The following is an 18,052-nucleotide window of genomic DNA, read 5'->3' as shown; positions in this document are numbered from 1 at the left end:
TCTGGAAAAGCGTTACGGCTACTCAACCCCCTAAAAAAAATTCTGCGCTCCCAAATTCAAATGCCCTCCTCCCTTCTGAGCCCCACAGTGTACCTAAGCCACAAATATCATCCACATGTTTGGCATTTCTGTAGTGACTAGAGCCCATCTAATTTATGGGTGCATGTATCCAGAAGCACAGGCTGGGCATAACGTACTGGTTACTGCAACGTACTGGTCACTACAATGGCAGTTTGCATTTTTCACTCAGCAACATCCATTGCTGCCTGTTTCTGGAATCAAAATCATCACTACACTTGATAAAGTGTATAGGATAAATTCCTAAAGGGGTATAATTTCCAAACTGGGGTCACTTGAGGGGGATTCTGCTTTTCTGGCATTTAGGGGCTCTTTATATAGAGTCTGGAAACTATTCTACAACAATTTGTTCTCCAAGAGTCAAATAGCGCTCCGTCCCTCCAGAGTCTTGCTGTGTGGCTAATTTTCATTTTGGCACCATTATTACCCATTTCCCAGTGTTAAAATGAAAAATCTAGGGCTAAAACTATTTTGTTGTGGTAAAAATGTAATTATTTTTTTCTTCACTGCCCAATGGTATCAAATTCTATGATACACTTGTGGTGTCAATATGATCGCTGCACCCCTAGATGAACTGAGAGGTGTAGTTTGTAAAATGGGGTCACTTATGGGGGTTTCTGCTGTTCTGGCACCTCAGGGATTCTGCCAATATGATATGGCCCTCTCAAACCAATGCAGCAAAACCTGCACTGTAATATGGTGCTCTTTCCCTTTCATGCCCTGCCATGCTCCTAGACAGTAGTTTTCCACCACATACCAGGTATTGGTATACTCGGAAGAAATTGCACAACAAACTTTGGGGTCCATTTTTTCTTGCTACCCTTTTGAAAATAAAAAAGTGGGGCTAAAATAGCATTTTTGTGGTAAAAATGTTATTTATTATTATTTTGACTGCTCAATATTATAAAATTATGTGAAGCCCCTGGAGGATCAAGGTGCTCACCAGACATGTAGATAAATTCCTTGAGGGGTCTACTTTCCAAAATGGGGTCACTTGTTGGGGGTTTCCACTGTTTAGGCAAGTTAGGGGCTCTCCAAACACAACATGGCGTCCTCTATCGATTCCAGCCAATTCTGCATTCCAAAAGTCAAATGGCGCTCCTTCCCTTCTGAGCTCTGCCATGCGCACAAACAGTGATTTTCCTCCAGATATGGGGTATCTGTGTACTGAGGAGAAATTGCTCAACAAAATTTATGGAGCAATTTCACCTTTTACCCTTATGAAAATGCAAAATATGGAGCTAAAAGAGCTTTATTTGGGAAAAATGTGATTTTTTTTTTTTATTTCCAAGGCTCTACGCTATAAACTTCTGTGAAGTACCTGTGGGTTCAAGGTGCTCAATACACTCTAGATAAGTTCCAAAATGGTGTCACTTGTTGGGGGTTTCCACTGTTTAGGCACATCAGGGGCTCTCCAAGCGCGTCACAGCAACCGCTAATTATTCCAGCATATTTTACATTAAAAAAAATCAAATGGCACTCCTTCCATTCTGAGCCCTGCCGTGTGCCTAAACAGTAGTATTCCCCCACATATGGGGTATCAGAATGCTTAGGAGTAATTGCAAAATAAAATGTATAGTCCATTTTCTCCTGTTACCCTTGCGAAAGTAAAAAAAAATTAGGTATAAAGGAAAACTTTTGTGAAACAAAAGTAAATGTTTATTTTTTCCTTCCACATTCCATTCATTACCGTGAAGCACCTGAAGGGTTAATAAACTTCTTGAATGTGGTTTTGAGCACCTTGAGGGGTGCAGTTTTTACAATGGTGTCACTTTTGGGTATTTTTTTTTCATATAGACCCCTCAAAGTGACTTCAAATGTTAGGTGGTCCCTAAAAAAAATGGTTCTGTAAAATTTGTTGAAAAAATGAAAAATCGCTGGTCAACATTTAACCCTTATAACTTCCTAACAAAAAATAGAATTATTCTTACCGTTAACTCGGTTTCTAGTAACCCACCACGACAGCACACCTTAAGGATGTTACCCCTTTCCTAATAGGGACAGGAAATGACAAAGAGGTTAAATAACCCCTCCCTCATCCTCCCCTCAGTGTTATTATAAAGGACCACAGGAGAAGAAATGCTTCAAATTATATTTATTCTTTTCAGAACGTATATTAAGCAAAGGGAGGGATTACTCCTGCTGTCGTGGTGGGTTACTAGAAACCGAACTAACGGTAAGAATAATTCTATTTTCTCTAGTAACCCCCCACGACAGCACACCTGGAGCAGTACCCAAGAGTAATATTTAGGGAGGGACTATAGCTCTAAGGACTTTTTCCCCAAAGGCCAAGTCTTCTTTTGACATTAGGTCTAGCCTGTAATGTTTGGAAAATGTATGGACCGAGGACCATGTAGCAGCTCTGCATATTTGCTCGATAGAAGCACTGGCTTTCTCGGCCCAGGAGGCAGCTGTTGCTCTGGTAGAATGAGCTGTGAATTTTTCTGGCGGTGGAAGGCCTTGGATCTGGTAAGCCTCCAAGATGGCTCTCTTGATTCAGTTGGCAATTGTAGATTTGGAAATCTTCTTCCCCTTATTCTGGCCGTGAAGATGAATAAACAAATTCTGATCCTTTCTAATTTTGTCTGAAACTTGACGATAATAAAGTACCGTTCTCCGAACATCCAAAGTATGGAACTGTTCTTCTTCCTCATTCTTTGGTTCCTAATAGAAGGAGGGGAGAATTATCTCCTGCGACTTGTGGAAGTCAGAGACAACCTTTGGGAGAAAGGATGGATCCAATCTCAGGATAAGTCTGTCTTGTAGACTCTTCATGTAGGGCTCATTGATTGACAGGGCCTGTAGTTCACCTACTCTCCTGGCTGTAGTTATTGCTATCAGCAAGGTGGTTTTCCAGGCAAGTCTATCCATTCCTATTGATGACAGGGGTTCAAAAGGTGGAAGTGCAAGTCCCTTGAGGACTATATTGAGGTCCCAGGATGGGACTATATTTATGGATCTTGGAGATATGCGGGATGCTGCCGTCATAAATCTTCTTATCCATCTGTGGTCAGCTAAAGGCTGGTCAAAATACGAGCTCAGGGCCGCCACCTGTACCTTGAGGGTGCTGGGTCTGAGACCCTTTTCTAGCCCATCTTCCAAAAAATCTAAGATTCTTGCTAGGTTCGGCCAGTCTGGGTTAGGCCGTTCAGGAGCACTCCATGCGATAAAGGTCTTCCATATTTTTTGATAGATGGAATTGGTTACTAGGGTTGAGCGAAACGGGTCGTTCATTTTCATAAGTCGCTGACTTTTGGTAAAGTCGGTGTCTCATGAAACCCGACCCGATCCCTGTGTGGGGTCGGCCATGCGGTACGCGATCTTGGCGCCAAAGTCGCGTTTCGTATGACGCGTTTAGCGCCATTTTTTCGGCCAATGAAGGAGCGTGGGCAGAGTGATGACATAGGGGTTAGGGCGTGTACGCCCATCATCATTTTATCGCTTGTGCGCAGTAGCGATTTGGAATGTGTAAAACGAACTTTTCAGTGCTGGGACGGAGGAGAGGAGAGGAGAGGAGAGAAGAGAGAGAGAGAGAGAGAGAGAAAAAATAAAAAAATAAAAAAAAATATCCCCATTAAAGTGCATAGGGTTTCGTGTTCCGGCCGATCCTCGACTTTGCGCAGTAATCGGCCGATTTCGCCCGACTCGACTTTTCCAGCAGTCGGGTTTCGCAAAACATGACTTGACCCTAAAAGAGTCAAGGTCGCTCAACCCTATTGGTTACCATTTTCCAGCTTTTCTGTAGCATTCTAATGATGTTCTTTGATAGGCCTCTGGTCCTCAGAATTGAGAATTCAGAAGCCAGGCATTCAGGTGTAATCTCTCGGGATCTGGATGAAGTATTGGCCCCTGATATAGAAGGTTATTGACCATCGGTCCATCTACTTTTAGGCTGATGAGGGTCCCAAACCAGCTTCTTTTGGGCCAAAAGGATTACCCTGATCTTTTTTGTCTTTATCTTTTGTAGGACCTTTGGTAGAATTGGTAACGGCGGAAAAGCATAGGCCAGTGAGAATGTCCATGGTTGTGCCGATGCGTCTACAACTAGCCCCGGATTGGTTGGATCTAGCGAGAAAAACTGGTCCACCTTTGTGTTCTGACTGCTTGTGAACAGGTCCACTTCTGGCTGTCCCCACTTTTTGGCCAAAATTTGAAAAATTTCCGGGTCTAGACCCCATTCTCCTGGATGGATCCTTTCCCTGCTCAGGAAGTCGGCCTGTATATTTATTTCCCCTTTTATGTGCAGGGCGGAAAGCGAGAGAACATGTTCTTCGGCCCAGGAAAATATTCTGGCTGATATGGCCTTTAGATCCTCGTGTCTTGTACTTCCCTGATGGCGAAGGTGGGCAACTGTCGTCATGTTGTCCGAGTAGATTTTGATGTGGGAATTTTGAACAGGAGCTACTGCTGCTTTGAGTACTTCCTCTACCGCTTTCAGTTCTCTGAAGTTCGAGGATCATTGACTTATCTCGTTTGGCCAGTCTCCTTGAAATATATGTTGGGCCACCGTAGCTCCCCAACCTCTTTCGCTGGTATCTACTGTTATAGAAATTGCTGGATCCTGTAACCAGGGAACTCCTTTGATTAAGTTCTCCTTTCGTAGCCACCATGTCAATGAGGACTTTACGTGTGGTGGTATTGTGATCTTTTTGTCTAGAGAATTTGGGGATCCGTCCCAGTTTGACAGAATATGAGTTTGAAGTATTCTGGTGTGGGCTTGTGCCCATGCCACCATCTGGATGCATGATGTCATGGTCCCTTTTGTCCCGCAACATTCTTATTTTTGGTGTAAGCAAGGTCCGTTTTTGTTCTGGTAAGAAAGATGTTTGGCTGTGAGAGCCTAGTAGGACTCCTAAAAAGACCTTTGTTGTTGACGGAACCATATCCGATTTCTTGTGGTTCACTATCCAGCCTAGGGACGATAAGATTTGGACTGTCTTTTGAAGGTGTTCTTGTAGAATGGAAACTGTGGGAGCCACTATCAGGAGGTCATCGAGGTATGGAATTATGCATATTCTTTGACCTCTGATGTAGGCCATTGCTTCGGTCTTAATCTTTGTGAAGATTCTAGGGGCTGAGGATAGCCCAAACGGGAGGACATTGAACTGAAAATGGTCTGTGTTTTCTCCCCTGGCGACTGCAAATCTTAGGAATTTCCGATAAGTTGGATGGATTGGGACGTGGTAGTATGCGTCCTGTAAATCTATAGTTGCCATGACGAAATCTTGACCTATAAGGGGTACTGTAGATTTTACGGATTCCATCTTGAACCTTCTGTAGGCGACGTGTCAATTCAGGGGTTTTAGATTGATTATCACACGATGGGACCCATTCAGTTTCTTTATTAGGAATAAGTTTGAATAATGTCCTCTGTTCCGCTCGTTCTCCGGGACTGTGGAGATCACATTGTTGACTAGGAGATCTTGTACTCCCGCTATCAATGTGGATTGTAGCTTTGGTGTGGACAAAGATGTTGTCTTTAACATCTTTTGAGGATATGAGACAAACTCTATTTTTATCCCGTCTCTGACTGATGTTAAGGTCCATTGGTCTGAGCGGATTGTTTGCCAGTATGGGAGGAAATTTGAGATACGACCCCCCAACATGGTGGCGTCATTGTTTTCATTGATTTTGGGGTTGGGGAAGAAAAAGATTCCTGTCTTTTCCCCCTTTTGGATAACTCCAACGCCCCGACTTACCCTTACCCCTGTATTGAGGAGTATGCTCTTGTTGAGAGCGAAAGGGTCTTTTCCTAGGGTTTCTAGGTACTGGCAGTGTATTCTTTTTGTCTGAGGCTTTCTCCAATAGATCATCCAGGGCAGACCCAAACATATATTTTCCTTTAAAAGGAATAGAACACAGCCTCATCTTCGAAGTCATGTCCCCAGACCAAGATCTTAGCCAGAGTGCTCGTCTTACGGAATTTGACAACCCTGATGATCTTGCTGCCACCCTCACCGATTCAGCCGAGGCATCGGCTAGAAATCCTGTCGCCTTCTGGAAGATAGGTAGGGAGGCTAGAATATCTTCTCTGGGAGTGCCTGAGGACAGGTGCTCTTCTAGTTGTCCCATCCAATGGTGCATTGACCTAGCCACACAGGTAGATACAGAATTGATGTTCAGTAAGGATGCTGACGTTTCCCATGATTTCCTTAGTAGCCCGTCCATTTTACGTTCCAGAGGATCTTTCAACTGGGAGGCATCTTCAAATGGTAGCGTGGTTTTTTTTAGCTACCCTAGCGATCTGGACGTCCACCTTTGGTATCTCCGACCAGCATGAAGCAGTGTCGTCATCTACCGGAAACCGATCCTTAATTTCTGCTGGGGTGGTCAACCTCTTTTCTGGGGATTCCCATTCTTCTAGGACTAAATCACAGATATTTTTGTGAATAGGAAATCCCTGTTTCTTCCTAGAACGGAGACCCCCGAACTTCTCTTCCTGTACTGACTGAGCCGTTTTTTCTTCTTCAATCTCCGTAGCCTTCCTTACTGCTGTGAGAAGTTCTTCTATGTCACTGGAGGAGAAGTAGTATCTCTCCTGCTGAGAAGACTCTGATTCTAAGGATATTTCACCTTCCTCTGGAGGTTCATCAGACATCTCCCCTTGAGAATCCTCATGTACTTCATCCTCTGGATTAAGCCTTCTTTTCTTAGCCTCCGGAGGAGTACTAGGGGAGGGTGTGGGTTGGGAAAGGGTGGCCAGAGAGCTTCTGATCTCGTGCTGGATTAAGCCTTTGATCTCTTCCATGAGAGATGGCTGCTCTTCTCTAATAATTTTCTCTGTGCATTCTTTGCACAATGTCTTCTTGTATGAAGAGGACAATTTCTTTACACAAACTGCGCATTTGCGCGTAGCTTTGGATTTGCCTCCTGATGCGGGTTCCTTGTCCCCCTGAAATAAAGGGGAGAAGGAACCATAAGTTTGTAACCCGCATCAGGGAATGGACACCCTGGGCCAGACTACTTACTGGGGCCGGGATGGTGCTGGGATCTGCAGGAGCAGAGCGCGAGGCAGCGGACATCTCCATGATTTTCACCACACAGTGGTCCTACCTGAGATGTCTTCTTGTCCGGGGCTCTTAAATAGGCGACCGGACACAGCACCTGTCCTCGTGGTGGGAGGACCTCCTCCTCCAATGTCCGGACGCATGTGGGGGGAGGCCGCCGACATACACACTGCTCTATCATGCGTTCCAGCGTGGAACGCAAAAGGACCTTCCTGAACGCTGAAGGCGGCCGGCGTCTGACGTCACATCCTGCCGCCGGCTTCAGACCGGAAGTCCTCATCGTGCGCATACCGCTGGAGGCTGAGAGGCTGGAGAGCATCAGAGCGGTCTGCAGCTGAAGAATGCCGCCCAGACCTTGCCCTGCAGGTGCGCACTGGTGGCGGATGTCCCGAGTCCAGAGGAGACGGGAGCAGCGCACAGGGAAGAGAGGTAAGTCTGCTCCCTAGCTGCCCGGCGTTAAGTTCCCCCCGGTGATCGCTGCCGGCACAGTACACCTGGGATGACCTCTTCATCCCTAGTAGGGACAGCAAAAAACACTGAGGGGAGGATGAGGGAGGGGTTATTTAACCTCTTTGTCATTTCCTGTCCCTATTAGGAAAGGGGTAACATCCTCCAGGTGTGCTGTCGTGGGGGGTTACTAGAAAAAAAAAATTTTTGATTCCAAAATTGTGCTGACGTAAAGTTGGAAATGTTATTTATTAACTATTTTGTGCGATATAACTCTCTGATTTAAGGGTCTAAAAATTAAAAGTTTGAAAATTGTGAAATTTTCAAAATTTTTGCCAAATTTCCTTTTTTTCACAAATAAACAAGTCATATCAAAGACATTTTACCACTAACATGAAGAGCAATATGTCCCAAGAAAACATTGTCAGAATCACCAGGATCCGGTGAACCGTTCCAGACTTATAACCTCATAAAGTGACAGTAGTCAGAATTGTAAAAATTGGCTAGGTCACGAAGGCAAAAACAGGCCCGGGCACGAAAGGGTTAACTGAAAACTACAAATAAAGATTAAACAACAACAACCACAAGATGGAATTCATCACCAGGTATCAGTGTAATCAGTATAACGGCACCGAAAGGACACTGTCTGTAGGTTACTGTGCACAATCCTGCTGACAGGTTCACTTTAAATTTAGATGTTAGGCATTTGGAAGAGGAGATGGAGAGCTTTTTTTAAGACTATCAGGGAGTTACAGACTCACATAATTCAGGAAGGCCAATCCCACCACAATCAAACTATCATACAGAATGAACAGGTAAAAAAAAAGGCATAGAATAAAAAAAGTTACATCCCCAACAACGTACAGTATGTACGAGGGGAGAACTCCAACACTAACGATATGTGCACACCTTCAGGTTTTTTTCGCTTACATTAAGCATCCTATTTTTAGAATGCGTTCCACACTTTTGTGCACATGGTGCGTTTTATTCAGCAGCAGAATCGCATTCCGGAAAAAAGGCAGCATGTTCATTCTTTGTGCGGAATTTTGGGTCCGGAAGCATCGCGAGGAGCGGGAAGGCTGCTGGGGAGGCCGGAAGGTGAAAATATCATGAGTTTTTATTTTTTTAACATTCTATCTTTTTACTATTGATGACGCATAGGCAGTATCAATAGTAAAAAGTTGGTCACATTTGTCAAACACTATGTTTGACAAGTGTGACCAACCAGTCAATCAGTTTTCCAAGCAAAGCTACAGATCAGATGGAAAACACTAGGATTCTGCAAGCTAATTACGCTTGTAAAAAGCTAGTGTTAAGCGGGAATACGCATGCCAATTCCACATGCGATATACCTGCGGCAGGAGTTGCAGAATTTCCGTGGAAATTCTTCAACGTGTGCACTTAGCCTAAACCAGAGTGGCACTTATTTATGATGGACCATTGGAGCCACTATGAGTCCTGACCAGAAGATTAGAGTAAGTATTAGTGCTCCTCATTTCAGGAGAGATCGTGCAGTAATCTGAATTCCTTAGGATTGAAAATATAATGGAATTTATGACGTGGAGTGAATCCATGAAACCAGGGCTCGAGCCAACACATCTCCTGCAGGTGCGAATAAATGTATATTACAGCCATCAGCCACGCACAGCTTAGAGATATATCATGGCACAGGTGTAATGGTTTTCCTGTAGTCTATCACAATCCTCCATGAAATTAGTTAGTTTTTAATACAAATTGAAAAGTCAGGATAAAGGGAAACTCTGTTTTTATTGTACAGAAATTCACACTTGGCCTCACTGCACATTTAATGTTGTTGATCAAAAAGTGAAGTTTGGCCAGAAAGACTGGACCTGGTCTTGTAGGGACCATATGAGCACATTCAGCAGCACAGAAGGGGGAGAAGGTAGATTCATCCGATAAGATCTCAGGGTTCCAGGAAGCCAACAGCATCATTACCCTCCGCTTTCTCTTACTGGCCAATCATAATACTTTTCAAGTGATTTCCGAACTTGTCAGCACATTGTACGTACACTGTCATTTGGCTTTGTAGTTTACAGATCTGGGCAGGTAAAGGTACCTTCACACGAAACGACGCTGCAGCGATAGCGACAACGATGCCGATCGCTGCAGCGTCGCTGTTTGATCGCTGGAGAGCTGTCACATAGACCACTCTCCAGCGACCAACGATGCCGAGGTCCCCGGGTAACCAGGGTAAACATCGGGTTACTAAGCGCAGGGCCGCGCTTAGTAACCCGATGTTTACCCTGGTTACCATCGTAAAAGTAAAAAAAAACAAACAGTACATACTCACCATCTGATGTCCGTCAGGTCCCTTGCCGTCTGCTTACTGCTCTGACTGAGTGCCGCCGTACAGTGAGAGCAGAGCACAGCGGTGACGTCACCGCTGTGCTGCACTTTCACTTTCACTTTGCGGCGCTCAGTCAGTGTGGGAAGCAGACGGCAAGGGACCTGACGGACATCAAATGGTGAGTATGTACTGTTTTTTTTTTTTTACGTTTACGCTGGTAACCAGGGTAAACATCGGGTTACTAAGCGCGGCCCTGCGCTTAGTAACCCGATGTTTACCCTAGTTACCAGTGTAAAATATCGCTGGTATCGTTGCTTTTGGTGTCAAACACAACGATACACGGCGATCGGACGACCAAATAAAGTTCTGAACTTTATTCAGCGACCAGCGACATCACAGCAGGATCCTGATCGCTGCTGCGTGTCAAACTAAACGATATCGCTAGCCAGGACGCTGCAACGTCACGGATCGCTAGCGATATCGTTACAAAGTAGTTTCGTGTGAAGGTACCTTAACAATCTGCGTCTTCTAATCCCAGGGGGTAGGTGGATCCTCCAGGTTGTAAGATCTATAGAAAGTGGCTTTCAATGCCCAAAGTCATTTGAACAGTTTTGGTGGAGGAGAACATTGTGGTCTAGAGGCAAAATGGTGATCACACGATTGTGATACGGCCGCACTACACCACCGATAAAGCAGCCACAGCCGATGACTGAGAAGAATCTGTGACTTCTCTGCATTTAGTGGTCACTACTCACCTGGGTAGCCATATGTAGGAATCTCCTCTTTACACCGCTCATCCCCCCTCACATATGTCTCTGTAGTATTAATATGGGTCAGATCTTCACCCTGAAACAAATATTGTAAAAGTCACAGACAGATGGAGAATTCACATCTATGATCAGCTCTAATCCTGCCATCTCCACCGTTCTCATTACACAAGTATAAAACATATAATACTGGTGGATAAAACAAGACTGAGCAAAAGACCTTCACCGGCGTCTACACATCATAGAGGAGATCTCATGACACCTTCTCTCCATCTACCTGATGGTCCTGAGGAGCATTGGGATCTTCTTGTTTACAGTCCTGTGGAAGAAGAGGACAGGGACATCTCTCGGGTGTTGTCCTCTTACTGGATAGATCTGGAGGAAACACATACAGGGACTGAATTCATTCATTACATACAGATAATACAGATAATTATAGGCTGTATGTATGTAATCCTATTACCTGGTGATGTGAGGGGCTGGGGAACCTCCATCATGACATCCTTGTACAGATCTTTGTGTCCTTCTAAATACTCCCACTCCTCCATGGAGAAATAGACGGCGACATCCTGACTCCTTATAGAAACCTGACACACACAATGATACCGTCATTCCCCCATCCCTTCATAGCGTTACTGTTTAATGTCCCAGCATTCCCAGCAGTGTCACCTCTCCAGTCAGCAGCTCAATCATCTTGTAGGTGAGTTCTAGGATCTTCTGGTCATTGATGTCCTCATGTATCAGGGGGTTATATGGAGGCCCTGTGATTGGGCTCAGGGGTCTTCCCCATCCCTCAGACACAGGGTCCTGACAGCGCTCACTAGAGGTCTTCTTCACTACTGTGTAATCCTGGTTATGGAGAGACACATTAACAAATCTCACTACAGACATTTCCAGAGTCCTCACCTCTCCAGTTCTGTCCATCTGTTATTCCCATAGATAAGAATGATGTAATGTGATGTCATCAGAATCTCTCACCTCTCCAGTAAGCCGGAAGAGGATCTCTAGGGTGAGGTGTAATATCCTCTCCGCCATCTTGTCTCTGTCCATATCAATCCTTGATGGGTAAATCAAGAAATTTCTTTTCTACAGAAGATCTTCACTGAGAGGATCCGATATTGTAGAGACCTGAATAAGAAGAAGATGAGCCGATGTAACATCATAAAATCCTGTGTAATAATACAATTACTGGAGATAATAAGGGAAACATTTGAGGAGATTTATTATTTTACAGTATTTAGTTTTCCTCTTTACATCTACTAGTAAAACCTATATATTTAGGCCACAGACAACAAGCAGTTTCTTCCTCGGATTCGGCAGCTGAATACGTTTCTCATAGACTCATCTTCCATAACGCTAATTCTCGTCTCATTTACCGACCCTGGAATCGGCATTAGTAATACTGCAGGAGATATTCATTACACGTGACAGGAGAAATAACTACTTCATGGTGAGGACGACATCTTCATCTTCTACTACGGCTCTAGAAACAGATTTGTCCAGAGTCGGTCACTGACCCCATCCCCACCGGCCGTCTATATGGAGGTTTCCCGTCTTCCCCGCACTGTAATCTTCAATCACGTTAGAGCTCAGCTCTGATTCACACACAGAAGTTTGAGGCTTTTATAAGAGATTTTTTTGTAAGAACAACAAGTTTATAAATATAATGGAGGGTTTTTTGGCATTTTTCTGCAGGCTTTCACATATTACATGAAAAACACCCAAACAAAACAGGTGTTAACGTGTTACAAAAATAAAATTAGGACTGGAGGTTCTGGGAAAACTGTGGGGGATGTTGGTACTGAGGGAACATTACACTGTGGGCAGTAACCAAGAAAAGGCTCTGTAAGGCATCAACAATGGGGGTAAGTGAGGATTTACTATCTATTGGTTTAGGTGGGAGAATATTGTGTGGGGGAATGGAGGAACTGGGGGAACATTATACTGTGTGGGGGCCCCGTACTATGAGAGTAAGGGCTCCTTCTCACTTGCGAAAAATACGTCCGAGTCTCGCAGGTTAAAACCCTGCTCTGACGCTGGCACTCCAGAGCGGAGCGTGCGGCCACATAGGAATACATGGAGCCGCACGCTCTGCTTTGGAGTGCCGGTGCCAGAGCAGGGTTTTAACCTGCGAGACTCGGACGTATTTTTCGCAAGTGAGAAGGAACCCTAATCCATGTTTCCTTGGTTCCCGTCTTTCATAGTTGGGTCGTTTTTCATCTATCAGCGGAAAAGGAATAAAACCATTGTGATTCTTATAAGGAGACAACACAAACCCCTAAATATAACATTCTATAACAACCCCACAATCTGTGACCCTTCAGGGTAAATCGCTCTCTCACCATTGGATTAGAGCTGATACTATGGAGCTAAAGGGACTAAACAGACTTTCTGTCACATCCATAAAGGGGCACTTTTCCGTGTTTGTCAGAACTGTCTGAGGATTATTAGAGGAGATAGTTCCCCCCAATTAGCAGGGACAGGAGGATATTGGGGTTTTTACCTGCTACAGTTCTGGTGTGGAGCCTCCACCTGCAGAGCCGCACAGGACCTGTGATGAGGTCACAGGAGGGGAGGAGTCAGGGGTCACATGATCAGGGGCCTCAGTGTATGCAGGACTCTGCTGTGCTGGTTGTCATGGTGCTGGATGAGTGAAAGTTTATGTGTGGGGTCAGGAGGGGTTTACAGGGTGGAGGTAGCAGAGCCATGTGCGTACGAGGTGTACAGAGCAGAACCGTGTGTGCATGAGGTGTATGGAGCGGAGCCATAAGTGTACGAGGTGTACGGAGTGGAGCCGTGTGTATGGGGTGTATGGAGCGGAGCCACATGTGTATGGGGCAGAGCCGTGTGTGTATGAGGTGTATGTAGTGGAGCCGCATGTGTACGGCGCAGAGCTGTGGGTGTACGGAGCAGAGCCATGTGTGTGTGGGGTGTACGGAGCAGAGCCATGTGTGTGTGGGGTGTACGGAGCAGAGCCGCGTGTGTATGAGGTGTACGGAGAGGAGCCGTGTGTGTACGAGGTGTATATAGTGGAGCCGCATGTATACGGCGCAGAGCCGTGTGTGTACGAGGTGTACAGAGAGAAGCCGTATGTGTACAATGTGTATGGAGCAAAGCCACATATGTACGAGGTGTACGGAGCGGAGCCACATGTGTACGGAGCGGAGCCGTGTGTGCGAGGTGTACGGAGCGGAGCCGTGTGTGTACAAGGTGTACGGAGCGGAGCCGTGTGTGTATGAGGTGTACGGAGCGGAGCCGTGTGTGCGAGGTGTACGGAGCGGAGCCGTGTGTGTATGAGGTGTACGGAGCGGAGCCGTGTGTGTACGAGGTGTATGTAGTGGAGCCGCATGTGTACAGAGCGGAGCCGTGTGTCAACGAGATGTACGGAGCCCAGCTGTGTGTGTACGGAGCAGAGCAGTGTGTGTAGGAGGTGTACGGAGCGAAGCTATGTGTGTGGGGCGTATAGAGTGGAGCCGTGTGTGTACGAGGGGAATGTAGTCGAAGCCGTGTGGTTACGAGTTGTATGTAGTGGAGCAGTGTATGTACAGAGCCGAGCTTTGTTCAATGTTTTGGTTCGTTTAATAAGTAGATTTTGTATAAAACAATGATTGGATCCATCTGAATATTCCATGTTTTGTTCATCTGTGTATTATTGTCTTGTGTCTTTTTCCCACTTCCTAAGGTCGGCGTCACACTGGCGTGTTTTATGGACGTATGAGAGGCGCAGAAAATACAGATTGCATACGGTACCATGATTCTCTATGGCCCTGCTCCTATCTGCCGTATTTTACTGATCCGTATTATACGGTCTTGCACGGCCGTAGAAAATCGCAGCATGCTGCGTTTGTCAGTGTATTGCGCAAAAAATCCGTCAATGAAAGTCTATGGAGGCGAGAAAATTACGGATTATACACGGACCATGCGTGTGACTTGTGAGAAATACGCAGCGGTGTTCTCTAGAAAAGCCGGCAATTCAGTGCGGTGTACAGTAACATCACACTGACAGAATAGAATAGGTAGAATAAATGTGTACACATATATATATATATACCTATTCTATGTCAGTGAGACACACACATATATATATATATATTTATATTTAATTCAGCGCTAGATAGCAGAAAAGCCGCTAATTCAATTGCCGGCTTTTCATTTCTCCTTCACAAACCCAACAGGATATGAGACATGGTTTACATACAGTAAACCATCTCATATCCCTTTTTTTTATTACATATTCCTCTTTACTAATGTAACAAGTGTCTGTGTGTAAAATTTTGAAGCTCTAGCTATTAAATTAAAGGGTTAAATCCCGGAAAAAATGGTCGTGGGCTCCTGCGCAATTTTCCCCGCCAGAATGGTAAAGCCAGTGACTGAGGGCAGATATTAATAGCCTAGAGAGGGTCCATGGTTATTGGCTCCCCGTGGCTAAAAACATCTGCCCCCAGCCACCCCAGAAAAGGCACATCTGGAAGATGCGCCTATTCTGGCACTTGGCCACTCTCTTCCCACTCCCTGTAGCGGTGGGATATGGGGTAATGAAGGGTTAATGTCACCTTGCTATTGTAAGGTGACATTAAGCCAGGTTAATAATGGAGAGGCGTCAATTATGACACCTATCCATTATTAATCCAATAGTATTAAAAAATTTTACACACAGACACTTGTTACATTAGTAAAGAGGAATATGTAATAAAAGAAGGGATATGAGATGGTTTACTGTATGTAAACCATGTCTCATATCCTGTCGGGTTTGTGAAGGAGAGAGCTAAAGCCGGCAATTGAATTAGCGGCTTTTCTGCTATCTAGCGCTGAATTAAATATAAATATATATATATGTGTGTCTCACTGACATATATATATATATATATATATATATATATATATATATATATATATATATATATATAGACTGTATATATGTTTTTAGGAATATTTTAGCAGATGGATCCATGATTTGTCCATTTTGCAAGCCTGCGCAAAAAAAAATCGCTGTGCGGATGCCATACGGATGACACACGGATACATTTGTCCGTAAAAATCGCATCCTCGCATTGAATACGGAACAGTGTTTTGGGAAAATTACTGCGTATTACGGCCGTAAAATACGGACCGTATTTCCCTACGCCGAGTGTGACGCCGGCTTAATATTATACTTTGCTCCGGCCAGGACGTCTTGGTAAAGACCATGGACTACAAAGTCCGGGAACAGTCTTGGCTCGGACACGTGAATCCAGTTTCCAATAACAAACCAACAATAACTGGCGGCTCTGGGGCTCCGAGTATGAAGAATTTTAACGTATTGATATAAAATCTACTCTTTAGGCTGCCATCACACTAGCAGTATTTGGTCAGTATTTTACATCAGTATTTGTAAGCCAAAACCAGGAGTGGGTGATAAATGCAGAAGTGGTGAATATGTTTCTATTATACTTTTCCTCAAATTGTTCCACTCCTGGTTTTGGCTTACAAATACTGATGTAAAATACTGACCAAATACTGCTAGGGTATGTGTTCACGTTCAGGATTGCATCAGTCCTGACCAAATCTGCACCTGAGGTCACTGGCAGGTCACCTGCGTTGTTCTTGTGTTGTTTCAGCATTGTAAGGACATGCTGCGTTCTGAAAAGACGCGCCGCATGTCCGTTTTCGCGGGTATGCCGCATGCGTCTTTTAATGCATAGTGGAGACGGGATTTCATGAAATCCCCTCCACTATGCTGTAACATCTGGACTCTGCGTGTTTGACGCTGCGGCTCTACGCAGCATCAAACACGCAGCATTTCCTGAACATGGAAACATACCCTTAGTGTGACGGTAGCCTTAAACGAACCAAAACCTGGAGGAACAAAGCTTTCCTGGAAATGATCTTCCCCAACAATCCTGAGAGGATTGCGGATACGTGTGAGACCTTCTTCTCTTATTGAGGACCAGGAGTTCATCAATAATTGGGAAATAGTTGCAATAACAGCTCAAAGAAAATCATGGAACTTTCATTAAGTTTTATAGCAAGACCCTATTAAATATTGAACACCAACTGGATGAAGCATTTACAGTGGCAGGTAAAAGTTTGGACACCCCTGGTCAATATTAGTTATTGTGAACAATTAAGCAAGTTGAAGATGGAAAGATCTCTAAATGGCCTAAAGTTAAAGATATCACATTTTCTTTGTATTTTAGGTAAAAAATACATTATATATTGTCATTTTTTACATTTTAAAAATTACAAAAAGGAAAATAGGCTAATGCCTATAGGGTGTGGGCACCCTTGAAGATTTGTCTGCTCAGATAACTTTGATCAAGGTTTCAGACCTTAAGTAGCCTGTTAGGGTTATGGCTTGTTAACTATCAGGCTGCCGTCACACTAGCAGTATTTGGTCAGTATTTTACATCAGTATTTGTAAGCCAAAACCAGGAGTGGGTGAAAAATGCAGAAGTTGTGCATATGTTTCTATTATACTTTTCCTCTATTTGTTCCACTCCTGGTTTTGGCTTACAAATACTGATGTAAAATACTGACCAAATACTGCTAGTGTGACGGCAGCCTCATTGTTAGGATTAGGAAAGGCCAGGTGATGCAAATTTCCCAGACTTATAAAACCCAGCCTCCTCTAACCTTGTGCAAATAACAGCAGCTATGGGTTCTTCTAAGCAGCGGCCTAGCACTCTGAAAATTAAAATGGTGGAGGTTCACAAAGCAGGAGAAGGCTGTAAGAAGATAGCAAAGCGTTTTCTTCAAGTTGCCATTTTCTCAGTTCCAAATGTAATTAAGAAATGGCATTTAACAGGAACAAGATAAAGTCTGGAAGACCAAGCAAGATTTCAGTGAGAGCTGTTTGTAGAATTGCTAGAAAAGCAAATCTGCACCTCGCTTGACTGTAAAAGACCTCCAGAAAGATTTAGCAGACTCTGGAGATGGGTTACATTTTTCTACTGTTCAGAGACACCTGCACAAATATGGCCTTCATGGAAGAGTCATCAGAAAAAAAAACCTCTCCTGCGTCCTCACCATAAAATTCAGCATCTGAAGTCTGCAAACGAACATCTAAACAAGCCTTATGCATTTTGGAAACAAGTTCTGTGGACCAGTAAGGTTAAAATAGAACTATTTGGCCTCAATTATCAAAGGTATGTGTGGAGAAAAAGGGCACAGAAATGATCAAAGGTATGTGTGGAGAAAAAGGGCACAGAATTTCAGGAAAAGAACATCTACCAAACCATTATGCATGGGGTGGATCGATCATGCTTTGGGTTGTGTTGCAGCCAATAGAATGAGGAACATTTCCCGAGTAGAGGCAAGAATGAATTCAATGAAATTTCAACAAATTATATTCATGAAAACATAACAGCATCTGTAACAAAGCTAAAGGTGAAAGGAGGATGGCTTCTACAAATGGATAATGATCCTAAACACACGTCACAATCCACAATAGACGACCTCAAAAGGCA

At 44.3% G+C, this 18,052-nt stretch overlaps 2 protein-coding genes across 4 annotated transcripts in view; one reads left to right on the top strand and one right to left on the bottom strand.

The window, feature by feature from the left end:
* LOC143766439 (uncharacterized) overlaps positions 1-18,052 on the bottom strand; it is a 380,006-nt gene that overhangs the window by 7,383 nt on the left and 354,571 nt on the right. For 2 of the 3 annotated variants that reach the window (XM_077254132.1, XM_077254133.1), the window contains exons 1-6: positions 13,111-13,224; positions 11,586-11,735; positions 11,277-11,456; positions 11,071-11,194; positions 10,885-10,982; positions 10,596-10,686 (exon numbers count right to left, since the gene is read on the bottom strand). The exons of the other annotated variant lie outside the window; for it this stretch is intronic. In XM_077254132.1, the coding sequence (XP_077110247.1) occupies positions 10,596-10,686; positions 10,885-10,982; positions 11,071-11,194; positions 11,277-11,456; positions 11,586-11,657 (565 nt within the window). In that variant the 5' untranslated portion in view covers positions 11,658-11,735; positions 13,111-13,224. Of the gene's footprint in view, positions 1-10,595; positions 10,687-10,884; positions 10,983-11,070; positions 11,195-11,276; positions 11,457-11,585; positions 11,736-13,110; positions 13,225-18,052 lie in introns of those variants that run through there. 3 annotated transcript variants of the gene reach the window in all.
* LOC143766427 (uncharacterized) overlaps positions 1-18,052 on the top strand; it is a 473,765-nt gene that overhangs the window by 198,322 nt on the left and 257,391 nt on the right. The window lies entirely within an intron of this gene.

This window comes from Ranitomeya variabilis, chromosome 4 (genome assembly GCF_051348905.1).
Source record: "Ranitomeya variabilis isolate aRanVar5 chromosome 4, aRanVar5.hap1, whole genome shotgun sequence".
Taxonomy (NCBI): domain Eukaryota; kingdom Metazoa; phylum Chordata; class Amphibia; order Anura; family Dendrobatidae; genus Ranitomeya; species Ranitomeya variabilis.
This window is presented reverse-complemented; position numbering and strand designations above follow the sequence as displayed.